The sequence below is a fragment of the Miniopterus schreibersii genome (assembly GCF_964146895.1).
Source record: "Miniopterus schreibersii genome assembly, chromosome: 5".
Taxonomy (NCBI): Eukaryota; Metazoa; Chordata; class Mammalia; order Chiroptera; family Miniopteridae; genus Miniopterus; species Miniopterus schreibersii.
Genome location: NC_138106.1, coordinates 42484797 through 42510447, shown reverse-complemented (window position 1 = coordinate 42510447; position 25651 = coordinate 42484797). Strand labels below are relative to the sequence as shown.

The 25651-nt window shown below is 40.2% G+C and overlaps 1 protein-coding gene across 1 annotated transcript in view; it reads left to right on the top strand.

Moving 5' to 3' along the window:
* The window catches only part of ATP13A4 (ATPase 13A4), a 107046-nt gene that overhangs the window by 57745 nt on the left and 23650 nt on the right, over nt 1–25651 (top strand). The window contains exons 10-23 of the mRNA XM_081137649.1: nt 79–249; nt 1075–1232; nt 1842–2030; nt 4505–4566; nt 8178–8328; nt 9903–9989; nt 10183–10336; nt 11478–11589; nt 16214–16338; nt 20763–20926; nt 21760–21882; nt 23208–23287; nt 24758–24800; nt 25131–25240. Coding sequence (XP_080993775.1) covers nt 79–249; nt 1075–1232; nt 1842–2030; nt 4505–4566; nt 8178–8328; nt 9903–9989; nt 10183–10336; nt 11478–11589; nt 16214–16338; nt 20763–20926; nt 21760–21882; nt 23208–23287; nt 24758–24800; nt 25131–25240 — 1729 coding nt within the window. The remainder of the gene's footprint in view (nt 1–78; nt 250–1074; nt 1233–1841; nt 2031–4504; nt 4567–8177; nt 8329–9902; nt 9990–10182; nt 10337–11477; nt 11590–16213; nt 16339–20762; nt 20927–21759; nt 21883–23207; nt 23288–24757; nt 24801–25130; nt 25241–25651) is intronic.

The following is a 25651-nucleotide window of genomic DNA, read 5'->3' as shown; positions in this document are numbered from 1 at the left end:
CATCTACTATAGGATGCGTGCGTGATTTAAATGTGTGAAGGCACCTCGCCTCACAAATGAATTGCTTGTTTTCTGTAGGAGAAAGCATTCCAGTCACTAAAACTCCATTACCCGAGACGGATAGCTCTGCGCCCTGGAGAACACAGAGCGATGTGGATTACAAGCGGCATGTCCTCTTTTGTGGAACAGAGGTGATCCAGGCCAAGGGGGCTTGCTCCGGGCCTGCGAGAGCAGTGGTACTGCAGACTGGTTAGTTAGCATCTCTTCCTTCCAGTTTGTTATTTTAATAAAATATTTTCGTTCAGTTTGTCTAGTGTATTAAATTTATTAGGTAAGGAGCAATCTTTAGATAACAAACCAAATATATTAAATTTATATATTTTAAGTGTGAATTGAACTATGGTATATGCCTTTAAAAAATAGTAATACTGACGACAATATTACTATTTATGTGCTTTGTAGTTTATAAACTATTTGCACATATCATACTTGCAGAACAAAGATGCCTACCGTCTCTCCTCTGTACATGAGTCATCTCAGGCCCAGACAATTTAGGTGAACTTAAACCATATAGCCAGGAACTGGCAGAGCTGGACATAGAACTCAGGCCTTCTAACCTCAAATCCCAAGTTCTTTCTAGGTAGGACTAGAAACTGAAAACTTGACATTGAGAAGTATTAGAAATTGAGCCCATCAGTATTTACTAGGCCATTTAGTTTAAATTCAAGTGACTTCTGTGTGTGTGTGTGTGCGTGTGTGCGCATGCATACTCATGAGTCAGTTCCTTAAAAGGAAGTTATATTTGGAAAAACTGTGCTCTGCTCCCAGTATAGTGCTTTCTTATCTCTGGGATGCATTGAAATTGAAGGAAGGAAGGAAGGCCAGAGTGATAGGCTCTGAAATAGATATTTCCATTCTAGCACTGAGATATTTTCCCAATTATCCTTTACTTGTATTTGGGTTTAAACACCGTTTAAAATCTCTAGAGAAAATAAAGCAATGTTGAGGTTTAGAAGAGCACCAGCAGTAGGATTTGTCATCCTGAGAGGGTGGGGTGTGTGTTTACCATTTCAGGATTCAACACTGCAAAGGGGGACCTTGTGAGATCCATCTTGTATCCCAAGCCCATAAACTTTAAGCTCTACAGGGATGCCATCAGGTTCCTCCTGTGCCTCATAGGGACTGCCACCATTGGGATGATCTATACTTTGTGTGTCTACGTACTCAGTGGGGTAAGCTGCTTTTGTTTTTGTACAACATGCGCATATACACTTAGCCATGTCTGTTTTATACTCTACATGTTGACCTTAATCTATGGTGTGGTTTATAAACCTGGGAAACAAAGCCAAACACCAAAACTGGCCTATAGACTCCCAGCTCTCCAATATAAGCAACTGATCACCAAGGTCCATAATAACAATTAGATCTGATAAAACATTTTGTTTATTGAGATATCAATATACTTCTACTCTTGCACACTATTTCCTTACACTATTTTCAATCTGAGAATATATTTATTCCAGTAATGTAGTATTTTGTAGCTATGAAATGAGGAATTTTAATTAAAACCCAGATGCTCAGTGTTGGTGAGGGTATATGGCCAATTGGTCCATGGTTCTCTGCGGTAGCATGTGAATTGTTACAAACTTTTTCTTTGCACTTTGGCAAAATGTTTTGAGAGCCAGAACATGTTCATACCCTTTGACCCTGGTTTGAACTGCTTCATATTATTTCTAGAAATTTGACCTAAAGAAGTAAACAAAAAGAAGGAAAAAATCATATTCATAAAGCTGTTCGTGCCCCATTTATCTGTAATAGTGAAAGAGTGACTTGTCTTCCAGGAAGCTCCCGGGGAGGTGGCAAAGAAAGCCCTGGATGTCATCACAATTGCAGTTCCTCCTGCTCTGCCTGCCGCCCTGACCACAGGCATTATCTATGCCCAGAGGAGGCTGAAGAAGAGAGGCATCTTTTGCATCAGCCCCCAGAGAATCAATGTCTGTGGGCAATTAAACCTTGTCTGCTTTGACAAGGTATGTGTATTTTGTCCTCACTGTCACTCCCATTTTTGTTATTCTGTGTTGGTGCTTTACAGCCCCATGAGGCAGGAAACATAGGATGTGGGTATCTGGCTTCACTTTATCCTGGTTGGCTGTGTGACCTAGGAAAGATGTCTCTTGAGCTCTCAGATTCTAGGGTTTAGAGAAGGAACAGTAGGCACTGCATTAGTGAATATTTTAAGATCCTTCTAGCTCCAATAGTCGATGAAACACAATTAACTAAAATAGCATTCTGTCTATCACCAAAACCCTCAGAGAACAAAATGTAAACCTTTTACTATGGTTACTACTGTATCCCTAATGTTAAGAATATTGCCTGGCATAGTCAGTGCTCAATAAATACCTTGAATGAATGAATGAATGAATGAATGAATGAATGAATGGAAAAAGGGAGACTTTATTTAGCTGTGCTTTACTGTGAAACTTGGTTACAATAAAGCCCCCATCAGACCCTTACTATATTTTCGCATCTGCAATATATTGCTTAAAGTCATCCTTGATGATATGGCAGTTACTCCCAGCCAGCCTCTATTCCATCTTCTCTTGAAGGTGTTCTTCTAGTCTATATACACATATGCTGGGGTGAAGGTGGGAGCAGTGAGAGGATAAGATGGAAATGACGGGAGGTTTTGTGTCTGGGTCTTAATTTATAAAGGTGACTGAGTAGTGACAGGGAAAGGTCAATGTTACTCACAGTCCCCCTGGAAAGGTGAGGCATAGCTCACCATGCAGGCCCACAGGAAGAAAGCCAGGTTTTGATCAGGAAGCAAAGCAGGAGGGAGGGAACTGCTTAGGCCATGGCCTTTACTGGGATTTCTGCAGGAAACGCAAGACAAGGCAGGGTAAACAACTGATGATTGGCTTGTTCGAATGATTTTGGAGAGCTTTGGGCTGTAGGGATGGTCCCTACTTGTCTGGTACCTGGCCCTGGGATACTTAAGGCAGAGGAATGTTATCTCTTGGGGAATGTGACTGATACAGGAGGTTTGGCTAGTTTGCATATCAAAGACATGTTCCTGCCTGAGTCCCCTGCCTGAGCCCCAGAGAGGGGGTCTCTCTCCAGTTAGGAAGATTTTTTAAGATGTCAAAACATTATAAAAACATTAAAAAATATATACAATACAAAGGCATTGGAAGCAGTTGAATATGGGCAAAGGCATAGAGTCAGGAGAGCAATGAAGTGTGATTTTGACAAGAGCAGGACATTAGTAATGGGAAAGTGTGTTTATAGACCTTGAATGTCTGGCTAAGAAATTTTTACATACTCTTTAGGCAGTGGGAAACCATCGAAGGTTTTTATTTTTTATTGTTCCCTTTCCTTTTCTTGACATTTTTTATTGTGGCAAAATATACATAACATAAAATTTACCATTTTAACCTTTTTAAGTGGCTTTAGGTGCATTCAAATTGTGCGACCACCACCACCCCCCATCTCCATAATTTCATTCACCTTCCCAAACATAAAATCTGTACCCATCAAACAGTATATTGAAGATTTTTGATTGCACAGAATTAATGAGATCAGAGCTGTGTTATCTAATTGTTTGACTATTGAGCAATCTACCAAGGACAGAAGGTTAATATGGCTCTTGCCACCATTTCAGTATTATTTTGTGATCAAACTAGCATCATAAGGAAAGATGTTTTATTTATGAAATCATATTATCCTTAGACTTAGAAAAAGAAATGGGGTGGGAGAGATAATTGTGACAAGAATTTGAATATAAAATAAATAATAATTATGAGTAATTTTCATTATTATCAGCTCTTACTCTATGCCAGACGTTAAATTAAGCACTTTATTGTATTATCTCATTTAATCTTCACAATGACCCTATATGATTATAACCATGTTATAGGTAAGGGCTCTGATGTTTAGAGAAATTCAGCAATTTGCTGAGACCACACAGCTGGTATTTTAACCCAGATAAATCTTCATTGTTATACTGCGTGTAGAAAAATACCAACAAGCACCTTTTAACCAAATATATGTCAAACAGCAAACCATTTCTTTAGAACAATAAAAAAATTCTTCTAGTCCCATTACTTATTTCTGATGACAAACTTTTAACTTCTGCTATAAAAATTGGGATTCATCCATTTTATAGCTCTTATAAGCTTATCAAGAACTTTCCCATCCATTTAGTCTGCCCTAAGAACCTCAAAACAAGCCTCTGAAATATGTAAGGCAGAAACGGGGTTCTTCTTTTTATTGCTAAGAACATTAAAGTATAAAGTGATTAAGTGCCAGCTTGTCATAAACTGGTGTGAGCTCATCAAAGCTTCCCCCAGGAGTCCAGATACCCACCTTACTGTACTGTTCTTGCTTAAAGTGCTGATCTCTATAAAATTTTATGGCATATATTTTTCAATTAAAACATACCTTATTAGTCTTTCCAAAGGGGAACTAGATCTTCAGAGTAAACTGAGTGCTCGTTTCTGTTTAGACAGGCACCTTAACGAGGGAGGGCTTGGATCTCTGGGGAGTCGTGCCCTGCGATAAGAATGGGTGAGTACTATCGACGTAAAAACATCCAAACTTGTAGAGAAGTTTTATGAGTTTATTTGAGCCAAAGCTGACAACTGCTGAGAAGCAAGATCTCTAATGCTCTGGAGAGTGACAGTTTGTAGTTTCTTTTATGTGTTTGAAATTAAGGAGGGAACATAGGAAGACTACATGGAGGTGGGGAAAGCAAGGCAGGGATTGGTACAGGATAGTTCACAAGATTTTGTGTTTTTTTGAGGGTGGTTACTTCAAAGGCTTCTTACAAAGGTGCATTAACTGGATGCACAGAAACAATGGATAATGGCTTGCTTAAGGCAAAGATAAACCTTTTACTAAAGAAGTTGCAGGTCTGGGGCCTGACTATCCACCATGACCTGCCCAGTTAGGAATTTATGACCAGATCACCTGTGAGGTTACCTTTCATAGAACCCCTTTATTGTCCACAGTACCCTGGACTAAATGCACTGTAGCTTCTCTACTCCCAGAACTCTGTGTTTTCATATGAAAACTAATAATAGAGACATTTCAGCTCTGGCTTTGGTGAGCAGTGGAGCCAGCGTAGCTTCATGTAATTTTGCCTCTTAAATACATCCATTAATACTTTGCACTAAAACATGTTTTGCCCACCACACCCCACCGCAGCGCCTGCCACACGCCACACGCAAGCCCAGGAGATGAAGGAGTTTTGACCCTGCGTTCAAATCCTTGCTAAAATATAATTTGCAGGCAGCATGCTAGTCAGGGGCCCGAGGCTGGCCCAGCGAACCTAACTGGGACAATTCTAGGGCATTGTTCTTCAGGGAGGCCGCGGTCCTTGAACAAACCGAAGCCTTCGCTGTGCTAGAGGGAAGGCCACCGCGCTCACTGTGTGTACCGAGTGTCAGTGTCGCCGAGAGGCACGCCCGCGGGGCTGCAGCCAGTGTACCCATTTCCTTGGCAGTCCGGTTGGGAGAAGCCCGCGTTTTGCCTGCGGGCTCCCCTTGGCAGCTCTCAGCTCGCCCTGAAGGTCCGCGGGTCTCCCCGAGGCCCTCTGGCGGCCGCGCCTGGCTTCAGCCTCTGCCTGCTTTTCCCTCCACTGCCACCTCCAGCGTGATGGCAACAGGAAACATTTGGCATTAACCTTTTGCTTTTTTTGATGAAGGTATTTCTTACTTACAAAGTATTTTATTCATAAAAGGCCCATAGCAGTTGTTCTGCATCATGCAGACAACAATTTATCCACAAAATATTCCAATCACAAGTGTCTAATACATTTTCACATTAAAACAAGAATATAAAATATTTATAAACAATTCTATTTCCTGGGTTAAAGAAGTTAATCTGGGTACTTCTAACCGCTTTTGTCTACAGAAGAAGCCTTTTATAAGTATAAACTTTCTTAAGTTCCTTTTATTTTCCCTTGAAGATAGATTTGGGTATATACCTGGTCTCCTTGTTCATTAATATTTTTCTGTTTCGGCTTCTACAAAAACTGTATGCATTTATTAAAATATATGTGCGTCTTGAGAGCAGTCTATTTCTTATTTACATTCGTGTCCCCAGTGCTGTAGCACTCTACCGGGCACACAGAGTAGACAGATGCACAGTGGGTTTGCTTACCTAAAATGAACTAAATGTGTCCCATCCTTTGAGTGCAGTTCTACTTGCTGACTTGACATCAAACTTATTTATCAAACTTTTTATTTCTAAATGTAATTTGTCAAATTTAAATAAAAATAATTGATATAATATTTAGGCCATTGATTAACAGGCCCATTACTCTTTATTCCTGCCTTCCTTCAAAAGGGTGAAAGTTGGCTTCAAATGACTAAAAGAACAATTTAAAATGTTAAAAATATTGCCAAATTTAATTCATAACATGAGAGAAAACAGATGCAGTTCTAGGTAAGAAGTAAGCACCTGAGATTTGGCTATTAAATATCTTCTTATAAAAGGTGAGCTCTAGTAATTCTTATCTTTTCCAGAAAGGGCTTGCCCAGTGTGCCAGATACTTACAGAACCATTGGCACACTACCTGGGCCACCTGAACCTGATAAATGACAGGCATTCAAATAAAAGTACAAGGCCAGGGATGGCAGAGAGTTTCTTTGTTGCGTAAACCAGAGTCTGACCCAATCTCAGGAATTCAGAATTACATACTGATGACACTATGTGCCGTCTTAAAAATAAGATTCCTTTTTCCATGATCAACGTTTCTTTTCGGTGTGAGCTTAAGCTTCCACATTAATCACAGTGCCAGTGGTTTCTTCCTTTTACATGTTTACTAAAATACCCGGGGCTGTTGTAAACCACTAAGATAACTTGATTCTTTCATATATAATAATAGATAGGATCAATAGGGTCGGTAATCAGCCTAGAGCTTTTGAACTCTTAGAGAAGCTTGAATGAAGAAGCCAGGAAGAAATACGGCTGGATTAGGAGTTAACACTGTGACGTGGAGGCTTGCTTCCGAGAACAAAAGGCTAGAGCAACCCAAGGTAGTATTTAAAGAAACACAGTGTCCATATCACGAGAAATAATAGTCTGATCCTCAAGACCACATTTTAAGGCAAACTATGACAAATAACAACTTTTTCAAGAAACTAACCAGAAAGGTGAATGGTCTGCAAACTGCATATTGAAGGCACAGCTAGAGGTCCTTGTGTAACCCCAGAGGAAGGGAGGGTAAGAGAGGGTATAGCCCAGCCGGTCCACAAAAGTTGACACATGGAGGAGGGAGAACAAGTAGATTCTGACTGGCTCCAAGGAACACGTTTTGCCTCAGTGTTCAGGGAGCACCTTCTGCCATCAGAAGTCTTCCTAGGAAGAGCTCTCTCTGGGCCATCTACTGTGCTTCACAGTTAAGAAGGGACTGACAACAGCTTGCAGAGGACAGACCTCTAATGAGCCAGAGGCTGAACTTGAGGACGTGAAAGCACATTGCATGTGACGTTGGAGTTGTATCTCAGTAGGTTTTAGGTGAAGACACTTTCTGTAGGAAGTGATGGTAGTGATGACTGCAATATGATGCACTCGATGCCAGGGTGGAAGAGGGGAATGCAGTGTCCCTGTAAAAAATGTTTTTTAAGGTATATTTCTTTACTGTTATGCTCTTTCAGGTTTTCAGTACCTACTCATTCATTTATTCACTCACACATTTTTGACTGTCTCATGTTGGGCAAACATCAAATATGTTGGAGAAATACAGAGGACATAGTGCTGCCCTGAAGGATTAATGAGGGAGATACAGCTGTACACAAATAGCCATAGCGTGAGTGAGGCTGCTGTGTCTCACAGCATTGGAAATGAAGTGGTCATAACTGGAGTGGGAGTAGATGTGCTTAGAATTAAAGGTGATTCTTCTAGCTCCTTCCATACCTCTGGAATTAAATCCATGCCAGAGAAGGAGTCAAGAAAAGAGGAAAGAAAGAGCTTGAAAGAACCTCAAAGACCTTGCTCATCTCACGGAACTCATGTAAGGATGATAGCTGAATGAAGCACTAATCATTTGGGGGGACCGGAGAGTGGGCATGTAATATAACAAAGCATATAAAATTTCTTTGAAAAAAGTCACCTCTGGAAGCTCCATTTTGGATGGAGAACTGTACTGAAGCCCTTTCCCCTTTCTACTTTAGCTTCCAGGAAGTGCACAGCTTTGCCTCGGGCAGGGCCTTGCCCTGGGGCCCACTGTGTGCCGCTATGGCCAGCTGTCACTCTCTGATCCTTCTCGATGAGACCATCCAGGGAGACCCTCTGGACATCAAAATGTTTGAAGCCACCAACTGGGTAAGCCTCTGATCTGCAGAGAATCTAAAAAGCTTCTTCAGTGCCAGAACCACACAAGTTTTATCACAGATAGTCAATACATATAAAATGTGAGGTCTCCAATATGGAGTACATAAGTAGTGAGTGGCACGCCAGTGTGTGCCTGGTTCCTCCTCGTACATTGTATCTCCATGGTAGGGTTATTGTGATGAAATGGAATGAATGAAGCCCTTAAAAAATTCCTGGCAGCTATTACAGGCTCAATTATGTTAATGTAGTTATAATTATTATATCATTATTTTCCAAATTTTCAGATTGTAGTATGAGCAATGTTTGGTTTCAAAGTTTTCTAGAACATGGAGATTAGGAAACATGCTCCCCCATGCTTAGGATAACTCGTTGTTACCGTGAGTTTTATTCCTATTAAAATTGCATCAATTTTGTTTCCAAGGCTGGAAACACAAAAAGGGAAACATGAGAGCTTTTGTTGAGACTTTAAAGTAGATTTAAGAGCAAGGGGTGCTGTTCAGAAAGAGGAATCTCGCTCTCTCGGTTCTAGTTTTGGCTCTGCTCTAGCTGAGCACTTGACCCTGCGAAGGCATCTCTCTTGTTGGCGCTTGGTTCACATGACCTTAAAATGAGGGGATGGAAGTAGACCAGCAATGTTCACATAAAATGAAACAAAAACGCTGGAATATTCTCTTAAAAGGAAACCTTATTCAGAAGCACCTTATAATAAACAAATAGAGTTGCTGTGGTTGACATGGGGAATAAAGGTAAAGCTTAGGGAACACACATCCCTACCTACTCAGCCCCAAGCCCACCTCCATCCCTTGCAGCCAGGTGTAGCTCTGGGCTCCACTGCTATGTGTGTGAGCCCCTCCGAAGAAGATGACCCTTAGGTTCCTTCCAACTCTAGTAGGATGTGGTTCTGTAATCATGTCTCACATGACTTTGCTGATCTTTTACCCTTCCTGGGTTACTGTTTGTGCATTTTAAAGTAGGAATTACAATTTCCAATCTGAGATTTTTTTCAGTCACTCAATGCAATGGTTACAAAGCATTTTGACATCTTTGATGAAAGGTTCATTTGACTATAATTTAGGGTCATCATTAGAGCAATTACTGAGTGTTTACTGAGCATTAACCATGTACATCACAGTCCCTGCCTTGCTGAACCCTGAGGACCATCAATTCAAATTAGACTGAGAGGGAAGAGCAGGAACAGCTATGAACTCCAGGGAAAGAAAGACAGCAAGGTGCTTGCCTCACACACAATAAGTCTGGTTATTCATGCTCACTATTTTCGTGTGAAGCTCTTCAGAAATAGAGACTGAGCTCTTTATGCAGTGCATTCCAACAGAGAAGGCAGGATAAATTGCATGAATAATTCAGACACGTCTGCCCTTGAAGTTCTGCAGCATTTTCAATGCATTATTTTTTTCTGTGGCAAAATAAGACTGGTTCACCTCCATCTAGCCAAGGGAAGGAAGTGAGAATCATTGAGGTGGTCTGAGAATTTTCTCAAGGGGCGGGTATCAGTGGATGAACAAGAAATAAATTTCTACAACAAAAATATTCCATTTGTGAAATAGGAAATGGCTATTTCTGGGGACAATTTCCACATCAAGGGAGTGCCAGCACACACCATGGTAGTTAAGCCCTGCAAAACAGCCAGCCAGGTAAGCCTTGTCTGCTATCCACTCTGCAACACCCAACCTCAAGGGGAAACTTCCATCAGGCCCACATGAGAAAATTGGTGGGAACATTTCCCTTATTTGATAAAAAACAGGATTGAGGGAGGAATAGTTTTTAATTTTCAATAGGTGGAAGCTATGTTGGCATGTCCCTCTCCATTCCCCATCCCTCAACCAGGTCCCAGTGGAAGGAATTGCAGTCCTGCATCAGTTCCCATTCTCATCAGCACTGCAGAGGATGACAGTCATTGTCCAAGAGATGGGGGGTGACAGGCTGGCATTCATGAAAGGTGCACCAGAGAAGGTGGCCAGCTTTTGCCAACCTGAGACAGGTAAGTGAACAGACTAATTCTGCTGGCTAATTTGTATTTCTAGCCCCAATATGTCCCCTTAGCACTTGATCTATGAATCAAAATACCTATTGATCATTGCCAATAGGATGATTCATTTATATCTCAAACTCAATACCAAATCAAGATTCTCTTTCTCACTTCCCATAGTTCCCATCTTGATGAAAGATACTACCATTCTCCCCCTCTCCCCAATTTAAGGTTCTTTCCAGATTTGTCCCTCTCCCTCTGTGCCTCTGTCCTGAAATCCATGGCCCTATCACTCCATCAGCCCAGGTCCTCATCTTCCCTCTGCTGGATCACTTCAATAGCTGGTGAATTGACCCCCTGCTCCCAGTTATCCCTACCCTGATTCACCCTCTATACCCTGACTAGATTAGTTTTTCCATCACCTACTATAACTATGCTGTCACTTTCCACTTTTCTTCTTTTGGTTGCTTCCCATAGGCTCCAGGAAAATCTCAAACTCCTTCATGATCTGACTTTACAGATACTCCTTACCTATCCCATCCTCCCATTCTGTGCTTTCCCAGAGCTGAACTACCTACTCACGGTGACCGCCTCATGTGTTCGTGCCTGAGCACATGGTGCTCCCTCGGCCAAAATGCTCTTTCCCTTCCTTCATCTAACCACTTCCTCTCAGACAGGCATGTGTTTGTCTAAGTGCTTCCATAGCCTAGCACACTGCCATTGCCTCGGTCACAGCAATGATCTCATCCGATCGCATTTGTTAGTCTACTGTCTGTTACCCTACTAGACAGAGATCCCGAGAGTGGGTCCTGCAGTATAATCTCTGCAGAGCCAATGCCCGCACATAGTAGATTGTCAGTAAGTGTTTGTTGGTTAAACTGGAGAAAAAAGAATTATACACTTTCCCATCCTTTTACCTTTATTTTGTTTTTGAAATGCTTCCTTCTCATTTCAGCTTCACTGAAAACCAAGAAATCAGTCCTGACAATGTAGTTGTATTGAGGGTGGGTATCCACTGACTTGTCATATACCTTTTTAGAGATGTGGTTCTTTTTTTTTGGTCAAGAATTGGGTCTGTTTGTAAAGAATTTCTTCACCAGTACCAACTGAGGAGTAAATATTGCCTACTAATCTTGTGTTATTTTCTGAACAGTACCAACTAGTTTTGCTAGTGAACTTCAGATTTACACGACACAGGGATTCCGGGTCATAGCACTGGCCTACAAAAAGCTAGAAATGGACCACCACACCACTGCCTTGACAAGGTGAGTGGAGAGATTTTCAAAAAGCAAGATGATTGGGTGGGAAGATGTGCTGGGCTGGGCAGGGGACTCAGCAACATAGCGAGCGTGCTGGATCCACATGGATGAAATGCCCCTGAACTTAGTCCACAGGGATACAGTCATCCCCATCCTGCCTGATCACAAAGCTGATGTGAACCCTGGCTGGGAGCATTTAAGAGAAATAGCTGCATACACTGTGACATAAGATGTGATTATACAGCTGTGTGAAAACAGATATTTGACTATACACGATGTTTCATAGTGTGAAATTATGGTCATGCCCCCATTTTGAACCAAATACAAGTAGCTAATTTTTAAAATTATAGTTGGTGAATTAGTTGAAAGTTAGAAAACAACATTTGTCTGAAAAAATTCTTCATAAGGCATATACAACTTAATGAAAAAATATAGCTCGGACTTACATAAACCAAGTAATGTTTGTAGAAAAACAAGAAAAGCTTCAGAGTGGCCATTGTAGAGAAAGTTTTGATATGATTAGATTAAAATAGGAATCCTCCAAAGCTAAAATGGACTATTAGTTCAATTTTATTTGTTGTTTTATCTTCTGCTGTTTTTAGGCTATCATGTTTATTTCACCTTCAATGCTATGTCCAGTACTTCATTCCAGCCATTATTGGTAACATTGCTCTGGAGATAATCACGGCTTATTTTGTTATTTAGGGTTTTAAATTTAGGAGGGCTAATGTATTTATGTTCAACCCTGTCAGACTCAACAACACTCTCTTATTGTAACTATATTTTGTACCACTTCTTTTTATATACTAAAATAAATTATATGTATATAATCTGCACACATTCTTTGTAAAAATAAATGACGCCATTCTATATACATTTAAAATAAAAGCAAAAAATACAATGTACTACAAAAGTAATAGATAATTCCATAAATGCTTAGCAGGCTCCACTAAAACTAAATGAAGCAATACGTTGCTTGCACCTGTGTGTAAAATCATTAGGGCTGAAACAGCTGGGAATGCAGACTGATGCAGGTGTTATACACTGAAGTCTCAAATAGCATGAGCAGTCTTGCTGTCAGTGAGGTGACTGTGAAATGGTTTAAAACTCTTGGTAAAACTTCATAAAACAGCGCAGTCTCCTTTCAACTTACACAGTACTTACATTCCTGGAAAATTCAATAGAATATTAAAAATGTGCACAAATACTTTGTGTTTATATGTAAAACAGAGCTAGGGGAAGTATAAACAATTTTATATTTGTTTAACATACTATAGTTGTATTATATATACTATGATATAGTATGCTATGTAGTATAATAAAAAAAGTATAAGCCTATACTTTCTTAGGAAAATATAAATAATCTTTTAGTGTCTATGCATGTCCTGTAGAATATTCAAAGGGCATGTGGAGTGCAAGGCAATTCTTCACTGTGCATTGGTCATTGCAGAAAATCTTGCATAGATAGATGTCTAAAAAGTTTCCAAAATGTCCTCTAGAGGCAGTATCACCCCTGCTGAGAATCACAGATGTGTCCCAACCCTGTCACTTTGTGAATGGGCAGAAAGACCTAGAGGCAGAAGTGGCTCATCTAAAGTCATCGAGTATTGGATTGCTGGGCATATTGGGTCACTCTCCCTGGGGCCAGCTTAATGTGACCCTTAAGGGTCACTTTGGCTGTTGCAACTCTGTGTATTTGTTGCAATTTAATCAACTCAGGTCACTCATTTGCCCCTCCTATGTTAAAGCCACATCAGCATTATATTTATTCCTAGCTAAATTAATTTACCCAAACTTTGCTAATCCCTGATTAGCATAGAACATTCTTTCTGTTGTGATTGTGCTTATATTTATGTGTTTACTCAGAGTGCTACCAGCACAGATATCATAATTTCTTTGAGGGTTCTTGGCCCACTTTATGCATATTGCATCCTTTATAAGTCACATGGATTATAAGGGCATGGAGTATGGTCACAAGGGTGACAATGCTCCTTTTGTATTACAGTCATTCCTTATTATTTTTAGATGCTTCAGGAAGAGATATAATGTCTATGCAAGAAGCAGGAAAAGATAGCATGCCATTCCAAGATGCATTGCTTGAGGCCCATTAAGGGACTGCTTTTCCTCTTTATTTCTTGGCTGAGACTGAATATTCATGAAAAGAATGTTAGAGCTTTGGAAATGAAATAGTTTTGCCACTTATATTTTTCCCCCCACAAAAGAAGAAATAGATTACCAAACAAAGAAAGCGATTTTCCCTTGGTCACATAGCAAAGTAGGAGCAGAGCTGGGGTTACAGCTCTGAACTCCTAATTACTATGCATTGAACCTTACAAAGACCATGTGCCAGAGGAACCAGAAATATGAGTGCCAAGGTAGGCCACGAGACTATGTCAGCTACTTGGCCCTGTAGCCATTTTCTTGCCTGATATAATGTCTTGTGGTTTGCTCATGTCATATCATCTCTGAAAATATCAAAAGCCTTAGGCCTGGATATGAGGGCCACTAGAAGGATTGGAGAACCTCAATCAGGCATCAACTAAGTTATCCTTCAATGGCCAGCTCAAATATCACCTCCTCCAGGAAGACTTCTCCAGCCACTCCACCCAGAAATGAATACACCTTCTTCTCTGACTCCAAAGGACTCTTATTTTTGCATCATCGTGATACCTTTCCAAGCCTTATATATGAACAAGGTGGTCAAGTCTAATCTTGTTCTCCCAACTGAACGTGGAATCCCTGGAGTCAGGAGCTACTATAGTCCTTGTATATTCTCTCCCCTTTCTTTTGTCCTATTTTTTCCACTTATTTGGGTAACAGTAAGTGATCATTGACTTGACGGACTAACTTCAATTCTTTTGCGAATCCTCTGGCAGCAGAATTTCTGAAAGAGGAAATGAATTTTCCTAGGTTGCCTGGCAAAAAAACGATAACACCAGCCCTGACCAGTGTTGCTCAGTGGTTAGAGCTTCAGCCCATGCACCAAAGGGTCTCAGATTTGATACCTGGTTAAGAGCACAAACCTGGGTTGCAGGTTTGATCCCTGGCCCCAGTCAGGGTGCATGCAGGAGGAAACCAATCGATGTGTCTCTCTCACATCGATATTTCTCTCTTTCTCTGTCTCTCTTTCTTTCTCTCTCTTCCTCCTTCCCTTCCACTCTTTCTAAAAAAAAAAAAAAAAAAAATCATTGAAAAGTATATTCTCTGGTGAAAACTAACAAAAAAAACACAACCCTCAAAACAAAAACAAACAATAACAGCAGACATCAGAACATTTTAACTAGGCAAACATTGGCCGAGCACCTCCTCTGTGTTTAGTACTATGTGGGTGTTCTTTAATTTGTTGTTGAACCAGGTAGTTTTGAGACAGATAGATCAGATAGCAAAGAATGATAATATATGGATGAATAAATACAAGCTAATCTGAGGTAGAAATAATATGCATGTGTGTTAGGCCTTGAAATAAAGGATGGATTTCAGTGACAGATCATGGGGAATTTAGAACCTTTTTTGAAATAAGAAAGAATGTTTAGAGCAAATGTTTAGAAATGGTTGAGTAGGGAGCATACCATTGGTGAGTGGTCCAATCTGACTGGAGATTAGGGTGGGTGAAGAATTTAGTGATAGATGAACCTGAAAAGATGGTGTAGAATCAAATCGTGGAGAGAGTTAAATTGCAGGTTCAGAAGAATAGGAAACATCCTCCCAAGCCTGCTTTGAGGCAAGTAGTTTCGATTATGTCCAGTTCCTCCCACTCTGGTGGACGTGTTAGCAGTGTTCTGGAAGCATCATGCCCCATGGCCAATGTGAAGCACACAAAGCCAGCAAGGCAAAGTGGCTTTTCTGGGCATTGCTTTCATCTCTATTTCAGCCAGATATAGGCAATGTTGATGTCTTGCTCTTGTGTCTACTAGAGGTGTCTGCATCACAGAAAAATGAATCTTGGAAGAATCTTTGAGTCCCCAACCCCAAATGTACTCCCCTGCACTTGGTCCTCTGGAATGTCTTGGAAATGTCCTTGTAGCGGATGGGGGCCTCAGAGACTCCACTTGCTGCAAAAACATTCATACTTTATGTAGAAGAGCAAAGTTACCAGATGAGAGACAGAGGGGGAAGGTTGGTCTTTAAAGAGAGACTATGCTTTTGAGATTATGGCTTCATACCCCTGGGACTAAATGTTATTTATTATAGCTTTGGCTTGTAGAAAAACTGGCATTTTATATTTTTCTTGTGCCTCACTTATTTTTCATTATGCTTTGTACCAGAGGTAGAGCTCCTCTCTGGTGGTTGCCAGCAGGTGAGGTAATGAAAATCACCACAGCAGATGAAAGAGACCTTTGTGGTCATTTAGTTCATCCTCCACAAAGGGTAAAGCCAATCTTTTGCTTAATGAGAACTCTCTTCCTCTTGATTCAGTCAGAGTAAATGTCTCAGCATCTTTGTGTTTCCTTCCTGTCTGGATGGTTCCTGGCACATATTCAGTGCCTCAGGAATGGTGCTTGAATGAATGAGTTGGCACCACTCTGATAGGAAGATATTTGTCTTTTTGTTTTGCTTCCTGTAAGAAGGACTACAATGTGCTATTTCTGTTCAATCATTCATATATATTTATATGCATATATACTTCCAGGGACAAGGTAGAATCAGACTTGATATTTCTGGGATTGCTGATCTTGGAGAATCGATTGAAGGAAGAGACAAAACCCATCCTGGAAGAGCTCATCTCAGCCCAGATAAGGACAGTAATGATCACAGGTATATATAAAAAAGTAGGAAACAGTAAGAATTTGATATGGAAATACAGATTCACTCATTTAGCAAATATTGCTGACTTGTGGACCAGACACCATTCTAGTTCTGGAGATGGACAACAAAAAGGCAAAATTATTGTACTAACTGAGCTTCCATTCAGGTGGGATGAGATAGAAAATCAATCAATTGATAACCAAATAATCAAATAAACGACTAGCAATGAATGTTATGAGGCACATAAAACAAAACAGGGTAATGTGGCTAAGTGTCTGACTGGCTACTTTAGATGAAGTGCCGTCTCTGAGAAGGGACATTTAAGATATCACCTGAATGAGAAGATATAAGCCATGCAGATGATGATTTTATTGTTAAATGGTAGGGGAAGAAGACTGCTGAGTCAGCGTGGGTGGGAAACTGCCCTGAAAGCCCATCAATAATGAGATCTACAACTCTGGAGATGTAAAAGAAATGCTGTCCTCTCTACTTCTACTCCCAAACCCCAAATCACACAAATAATGGAGTGGTGAGAAAGGATCATGCAAGGAAATCTGTGAAATGTCCTAAGGAATGTTTCTGAATTGAGAATAAATGATTTCCTAATGCATTCATATTTTCTGAGTATGTCTTCCCTTTCCCTGATCTCATAGTCAGAAGCATTCAACTCTATTAATTGTGTTACCAAGATAGAATATTTCCCCACCCCACGTCCCCTGAACCCCGTTCTACTGTTGGGAACTCCAGAATATTTTACATTCCCTTCTGTACTTTCCCATCCCCCTAGTCCCGCCTCCACAATCCAAGAGACATTTGGACCACTTTTACTCTCTCCCTTTCCAGTCCCTCAATCCAACTTTTAGGTCTTGCTGAGTTAATTTACTACTTATTAAAGTTTCCCCACATTATGAGACCTCTGTTTCAAACCCCTTTATTTTGCACTATATTACACACTCTCATAATCCACCTTTAATCATTAGCCTTAAGTAGAAATAAAAGTTGACCCCCTCCTCTTTACTTTTTCCCTCATATTACATTTCTGTCCTGTTTTTTTCCTTGCCTGGTTATAATTTTTTCTCAAGAATTGTCCTTGGGCAGGATAGAAGGGTGCTATGCACTCTGATATCTCAGACAGTCTGGAATATCTTTCTTTGACAGTTGAGTGAGTGTAGAATTTTTAGGTTACATTCCTTTTTTTCTTAATAATCTGTCGGCGTCTTTCCTTTGTCCTCTGCTTTTGGTATCACATATTATAGGCTCAGTGTCAGCCCGCTGGGGGTGACTTGTTCTCTTCTGCATATAATCCTGTTCCTTTAACTTTGAAGTTTAGAAATGTTGCCAGAATGTGCCTGTAAGTTTGTCATTTTTCATTAATTTGGCCTGGAGTATAGTGAACTCTTTTAATCTGCCTTCTCCCTCTCAGGGAAATTTCTTCTGTTGTTCATTTAATTATTGCCTTTGTTCTCTCTCCTTCCTTTTCCCCTTCTGGAGCTTCTATTATCCATATGACAGGCCTCCTGGATCTGTCCTCTCAGTTTCTTTTTTCTTGTGGCTGTTATGTTTTTATAATTTTGCTTTGTGCTTTAAGATTTTTTTTTTGCACCCAGTTTTCTCAAACCACAAACTCAAGTCTCAAAAATGACTATTACCTTTTCCAAATTACCTGCTGAATTAAGTTCTTAAATCATGTTTTGTAGTGGGAATGGCTCTAGAAAACCTTTTTTTTTTTTTTTTTAATGCAGGTTTTATCTGTCTCCTGCAGCTGCGCTACTTTGACCCTATGTATTCTGGTTGTTTTGCCTGATCTTTTCCTATCTAGCTACTGGGGTTTCTTAAATAGGTTGTTATATATCTTTGTCGGATGACTGAGGCTCAGGTCTGGGCTGCATATCCTAAACAGTAGAACTCCAGTGGGTGGGATGCAAAATGGGCCTGCATTGCAAAGCAGACCAACTGCCGGTGTCCTGCTGAGGCAGGTGGAGGAAACCTCTTAGCTCTCAATGCTCCCTGTACTCTTCCAGCCTCAGGGTACAGCAGGTCCTTCCCACCAGCTGGCTCTTTTAAGGGTCTTCGTAAGGATTTTGGTAGAAACCTATGCTAAGGATAGCCAGCCAGATCTTATTTATTTTTTAGTAGTTCCAGGAATTACAACATCCATACCTACCCTTTCAAGAAGCCTTACAACCATAAACCTTCTGTACCTTCTCTCCTTTATGTTACAGTTTTCATGTGTATGACAATGACAGACAATGAAAACCCCACCAGGCAATTAAAATCTTACTTTCAACAGTTAAGAGTTAAAGAACATAAGTGAAGAAAAATAGGCTTTTACATTTACCCAAATTTTTATTGTTTCTGTTCCTATGTTTTCATTCCTCATATTCTAAGTTTCACTCTGGTATCATTTTCTTTTAGCCTAAATAATTTCTTTTAGCATTTCATTTTGATCATGTTCTCTGGCAAAAATTTATTTTAGTTTCCCTTTATCTAAAAATGTCTTTATTTTTACTTTATTCCTGAAGGATATTTTTATTAGCTATAGGAGCCTGAGTTGGCAGTTTTTTTTCTTTCTGTACTTTAAAGATGTCGCTTCACTGTCATCTTGCCTCCATTATTTTTAATCTGAAATCTGTGATGATGTTAATTTGAATCATTGCTCCCTTATATGTAATGATTGTTTTCCTAGCTGCTTTTAAGATCTTTTCTTTAACTTTGGTTTTTAGCAGTTTGATTATGTGTCTGGATTTGGTTCTCACTGAGTTGTTCACTCAGCTTCTTGAATATGTAAATTTAAATTTTTAAACACATTAGGGACACATTAGCTATTATTTCTTTAAAAACAATTTTCCTGTTCCAGTCTCTTTCTCCTCTTTTTGGAAGACTTTAATGACATAAATGTGAGTCTTTTTAATATTTTTCAGTTTCTTTTCTTTTAAGATTTTTTTCTCTGTTCTTCAGATTGTATAATTTATATTGCTCTATATTCAAATTCACTGACTCTCCTCATCTCCATTCTATTATTGAGTGCATCCAGTGAATATTTACAATTTCAATTATTATATTGATTAGTTCTAAAGTAGCCATTTGGTTCTTTTTTAGAGTATATTTTTTTCTGTTTAGGCTTCTATCTTGTCATTTATTTCAAGGGTATTAACCTTACCATGTGGAGGAGGCTTACAATAGCTCCTTTAAAACCATGGTGTAATAATTACAACATCTGGGTTATTTTGGAATGGGCAATTAATTGTTGATTACTTTTTCTTGAGAATATGCCGTACTTTACAGGTTTTACTGTATGTTGAGTATCCTAAATATTTCAAATACGATGTTTTTGAGACTTTGGATACTGTTAAAATTTTCTGAAGAGTGAATTTTGTTTTGTTTTCAAGATAAATTCAGAAATATAGGAGGTGATTAATATCGCCTTTGCTATTCTTCTTTGGATTTGTTCTGCACGTGCACAGCTCTGACTTGGGCCAGAGACTTACTATAGTTCACACATACTGAATTAGTCTCCTTGCCTAGGTCTTTCTTTCCCAGGATTTCCCTCATAACTCTTAAGCCCTCAGGCACTCCTTTTCCTTGTTCTTCTGGCCAGAAAGGCTAGTTTCTCAGAGTTTTTGCTGCTTGCACAGTTCTAGGGTCAAATATCTGAGAGGAAAGAGAAAAAAAGCCAAGAACCTTAGCACCTTGTACATTGTTTCTCCAAATTTGACTCTCTTTCACATTCTGCTTGCTTATGTTTACTTTCAAGGTTGCTTTTTGTATTTTTGTTCAGTTTTCCATTGTTGTCAGTGGGAGAGATAGATTGTAGTGGGTTTGCTCCATCTCTGCTGGAAGTGGAACCACCAGATACTATGTAAAAACAGTAGGCTCTGTCCTGGCCAGTGGTCAGAGCACCAGCCCAAGGACTGAAGGGTCCTGGGTTCAATTCCAGCCAAGGGCATGTACCTCAGTTGCAGGCTTGACCCCCACAGGGACCCAGTTGGGGCACATGTGGGAGGCAACCAGTCAATGTGTCTCTCTCGTGTTGATGTTTCTCTCTCTCTCTCTTCCCCTTCCACTCTCTCTGAAAAGCAATGAAAAGTGTCCTCAAGTGATGACTAAAAACAAAAATGAAAACCAGTTAGCTCTGCTAAATGTTACCAAGCTGTTAACAAATGACAGAAATAAAATTGAGTTTTGCCCTTTTGTTTTTCCTTCCCACTCTCTGAAAAAATATAATGGTAGGTCATGAAGTAACGAGATGAGAAGCAGCAAGAACCAGAAAGGGGTGGAGAAATCAAGGACAATCAGGGCTGAGGGAGACATGAGAGGTTATTTCTCCTCACACCTACAACCAAGCCTTAACTCCTTACCCCAGTTTTCCAGGCCCTCTATGAATTCGTTCTATCTCTTCAGCCTCATGTTAGGATAGTCCTCCTTTCTTCTAGGTGATAACCTTCAGACTGCAATAACAGTGGCCAGAAAGTCTGGAATGGTTTCTGAAGGCCAGAAAGTCATTCTCATTGAAGCAAATGAAAGTGCTGGGTCCTCATCAGCATCTATATCTTGGAATGTAGTAGAAGAGAAGAAACACATTGCCTACGGGAATCAGGTATACCTAAAAACAGACTTTCTGCCATGTCATCTAACTTGTTTCATAGTGTTGGTGACTGAGCAGCGTTGACTGGCAGAGCTGTATGAGCCGTACAGGTGACCTGGGGTCAACTTACTTCTCCAAATGTCTAACACATATGCAGTGTGAAGAGCTCAGTTATATCAGTTTCCATATCTTTCCAACTGAGCTTTGAGGTCCAGTGCTTTCCTGGGTGCTGGAAATAATCCATTCTTTTAAACTTAAAAGCTTTTGGCTCTGTATGAGAAAAAATATAGTAATGGGGCTGGAAATCTAATTTCCCACTTTTCCCTTGCTTGCCAGCCACCCTCTTGAGTTCAAAGGGGATTTAATCTCTAGGAGAGGTACCACTGTGTGAATTGAAAAATCAGACTATATCTTCAGGTTAGGGAAGAAAGCTTTATTCATTTATCCCCAATCTTGTCAGTATCTCATCTCTATTGTATCCTTGTGGAACGATATTAATTCTCTAAGGAAAAAACCTGTAAGTTCTCACTTCAGGGAGAGATTTGTTAAGCTGCAGTGCTTTTGTATTTTATACTTGAAATGTGTGAGATGTGCTCTTGTCTGGACTCCCCGAGATCAAATCAGGCTGAGAACAGGACATGAGTAAGTGTTATTTTTCTGCTCACTACAGAGGTCGTGATGTGCAAAGGTTGATCTAGCAAAGAGAAAGTGCTTCCCTGAGGAATCGGGAGTGGAGTATGTGACTTTTACAGAGAGACCCCGGACTGCCATTGCTGTCCTCTCTCAGATATGCTGTGGTCCTAAACATTCTATCAAGTCTAAAATAACTGTGTCTTGCTTTGCAGGATAATTACATTAACATCAGGGAAGAAGTCTCTGATAATAACAGAGAAGAAAGTTATCATTTTGCCCTAAGTGGAAAATCCTTTCAGGTTATAAGTCAACATTTCAGCAGCCTACTGCCAAAGGTAAGTTCTTAAATGGTACTGATCTCCTGGTAAAGATGCTGATAATGTCATTTACAGAGAATGACCCTCAGTAATTTCAAACCTCTAAACAGGTAAGAGATACCTATTGAATGTATCATAAAAGAGGGAGATATTTTTATAGCAGTTACTGTTGTCTCATTTCCTACTAGATTTAAAATAAGTAAACTTGATTAGCCAATTTTCCATCTCTTATACCTGACTATTTAGTCAGGGGCACTGACTTCTTTTCCCCTTAGATTGTCAAATAAAAAAATTACAACAGTCAACCCCACAATAGCAATCCAGTGTTTTGGTCAAATTGACCAAAATATATTTTTTGGTATGCAGCAGAATTTTAATAATTAATTTATGTGTGCCAGGAGATGATAAAGGTTGAAATTTGCTGATTTATAGGATTAATAGTGACTTCTCAAGTCATCAGCATTACTTGGGGGTAGCTGTCACTACATTGCCATGGTTAGGAGTCTCACAGTGTAGTGGAAACCCAGCAATTATACAAGAAAATGGGCTAGGAATGGAGGAATTTCACTAGGTTTTTGATGGAGGACCTCTACCTAGAAAAGGGTCAAACTTAAGAACTTTCTTGATGATGAATAAACCCATAGTGGGGGCAGATAATTTATTTGCACTCAATTACTCACCATCTTAGGCACTGTTTAAAAAAAAGAATAAAAACTTTGAAGCTGAGTGAACACTAAGCTGAATTTACTGCCAGGGGGAGCAGGGAGCCCTCAGACATAACACAGGATAATTTAGATTCTGTAGAATGGAGATCAGGTGGAGGGGCCAGTAGAGGCTCTTATACCACCAAACCATCAATGTTCCATAGTCCAAATCAGGTTTGGGATATCAGCTGAATTTTACAATTGATCAAGACTGCACTAGCTGCTTTACTATTTCACCAGTAGGCTGTTTTTCTGCTAGTTCTGAACAAGTTTCTGAGAAGCAGTCGCCTCATTTCCTTTTCCTGGAAGCCTTGTAATTTCTCATGCTCTACTGGCTTAAGGTTCCATTAAGCTCAGGATTTTTCCATTCTCCATGGCAGCTGAGCTAAATTCTTGTAGGTCATCATTTCCACCATATATTTTTATGAAGTAGTCATCTTTACTGATTTTGATCTCCCTGGTCACTTATCTGATGACCAATGTCCCAATGTCTGTTTAAAATCCAAAGGAAGACTTCTTGGAAAAGAATGTTTTTCTTCCTTCATGGATATCATTACCCTGTTAGTGTTATGTGTTATTAATTATTTCATGTATGACCAGCTGATATAATAAAATATTTCTCTTTTGGGTTCCTTACAGATACTGATGAATGGGACCATCTTTGCAAGAATGTCTCCTGGGCAGAAATCCAGTCTGGTGGAAGAATTTCAGAAACTGGAGTAGGTTCTTTCCCAATTCTGGTGGCGTGAAGTGCCTGGGGGCCTGGCAGTCAGGGGAGAGTAAGAGGTACAGGAAGTCACTCTGGCTAGGGCAGTGGTTCTTAACTGAGCTGCACATGTCAGTCACCTTGGGAGCTTTGAAAAAACAGCAGTTCTGATTCAATTGCTTACATGGGGATTGGGAGTCAGTATTTTTTCAAAGCTCTCCACATAAATCAGTCTTGCACCCAGACTTGAGAACCACTGACTAGAACATAAGGGACATGAACAGGTGTGGTGAGAAACAGCCTGGAGAGGTAAACTGAGCTCAGCTCCCGAACGGGCGAGGAAAAGTTAGACTTCATTAGTACAAACTATTATCACAGCTATGACATAGGGACATTTATATGACAAGAGATTCAAATAACCTTCAAAATATACAAACATTCTATGCCAAAGCATCCTCTCCACCCTGAATCAGAGAGAGAATTTCTCTTCGAACATAGAGGGTTTCCATTGATAGAATGGGCAGTCCAAATAAAGTGCCCGTCCTTTGGGACCCTTTGCTTATTTATTTATTTTTTGTTAGTGGAACCCATAGTCCTGAGGCTTCCTCTCCTTCTGCTGCTCAACCACAGAGACAGGGCTCCTCCTGCTCACTGCTGCTCCGTCCTGCTGCTCCTCCATTCAGTCGCTCTGCAGGCGCCTCCGCTCAGAAGGCCCCATCTCCACGTGGCTGAGAACCCAGGCGCACCCTAGTTGCCTTCATAGAGCAGCGAGTAAAAAGAGGCCCAGCAGATTCTGTAAATGCTGTCAGAGTGCTCTTACCTTAAAAAGCAGATTACCCATGATCTTTGTCAATGACTTAAGAGCAGTATTCGCTCAGCCTCAGAAAGCTGTTTGAAGAACAGATGTATTTTCTTTCTTCAACTTCTGGGTCTGGCACTGCATTATTTGTTGAGTGACTGCTAACACGGCCAATTTTTTCCTTATGAACTGTTAACAGCACCAACAAGCAAGTTTTATTTATCATTTTAGAATTCATAAGGCACTTTCCCATACAGCACTTCGCTGAATACACCTAACACTTTGTAGGAGAGAAAAATGATAGTCCAAACAGTGAAGTGAGCAGGCCGATCAGATCTCAATCTTCTGCTTTCAAGTGCTGTGCCCTCCCCACCCCCCGTGCCGTCTTATGCGTAACTGTGAGACCCCGTCTTGCAGCTGACAAAGCTGCTTCTGAGACAGTGAAGTGCAGGTCTCCCTGGAACGCTTGGAGTCTGGGACGAGCCGTCCTGGAATTCTTATCCATTGTAGCAACTGCTGCGTCAAAGTTTACTTTTTAGTCAAACCAGACTATTAGGGAAACTCCCTTGAAATAATAAGTTTGAGCCCTAAGTAAGGAAGCTCATTTTATCTTTTTAATTAGAGAAATTAGCATTTAAGATTGCTTTGATCTCTTCTATAATTGACGTGGTGGTTCTCCTTTAGTTACTTTGTAGGTATGTGCGGGGATGGAGCCAATGACTGTGGGGTAAGTAGTGCCAGTGTGGGGACCGTAGTCTCACACTGGATTGTACTTGCCCAGAGCCCTTTAGAGAAAATATCTCCTGGGATATACACTCTCCCTGCTCCTCTCGATGGAGAAACTGATACTGAGGGTTGGGAGAGTTTTGACTCCCAACTGCAATAACTCAGTTGGTCCTTAGAGACTAAATGGGGTAAAATTTTGTTCTGAAGTTCCCACTTCTTTTACTGGGTGTCCCAGCATGTTGTGAACAGCTTATTTGGCCCTTTTCTTATGAGGCCTCAGGAGAGATGTATGTGAGTGTGCATGGAGCGTAAGCTGACTCTTTGCTTTCAGGCTTTGAAAATGGCTCATGTGGGCATCTCTTTATCAGAGCAGGAGGCATCTGTGGCCTCACCTTTCACTTCTAAAACTCCAAACATTGAGTGTGTACCTCAACTTATCAAGTAAGTAAGTGTTTTCACCAGCATTGTTTTAATCTCTCTTGATTTCTAGGTACAGGTTCCACTGTTTTTTTCATTTTATTATTTATTTATTTATTTATTTATTTTTTCAATTACAGTTGACATTCAGTATTATTTTGTACTAGTCTCAGGTGTACAGCATAGTGGTTAGACAATCACATATTTACAAAGGATTTCCCCTGATATTTTCAGTAACCAACTGGCACCATGTTATTGACTATTTTCCCTAAGCTGTGCTTTACATCCCATGACTATTCTGTAATTACCAGTCTGTACTTTTCATTCCCTCCACCTTTTTCACCCAGCCCCCTGACCCACCCTTCTCTGGCAACCATCAGTCTCTTCTCTGTATCTGTGAGTCTGTTTCTGTTTTGTTTGTGCATTTATATTGTT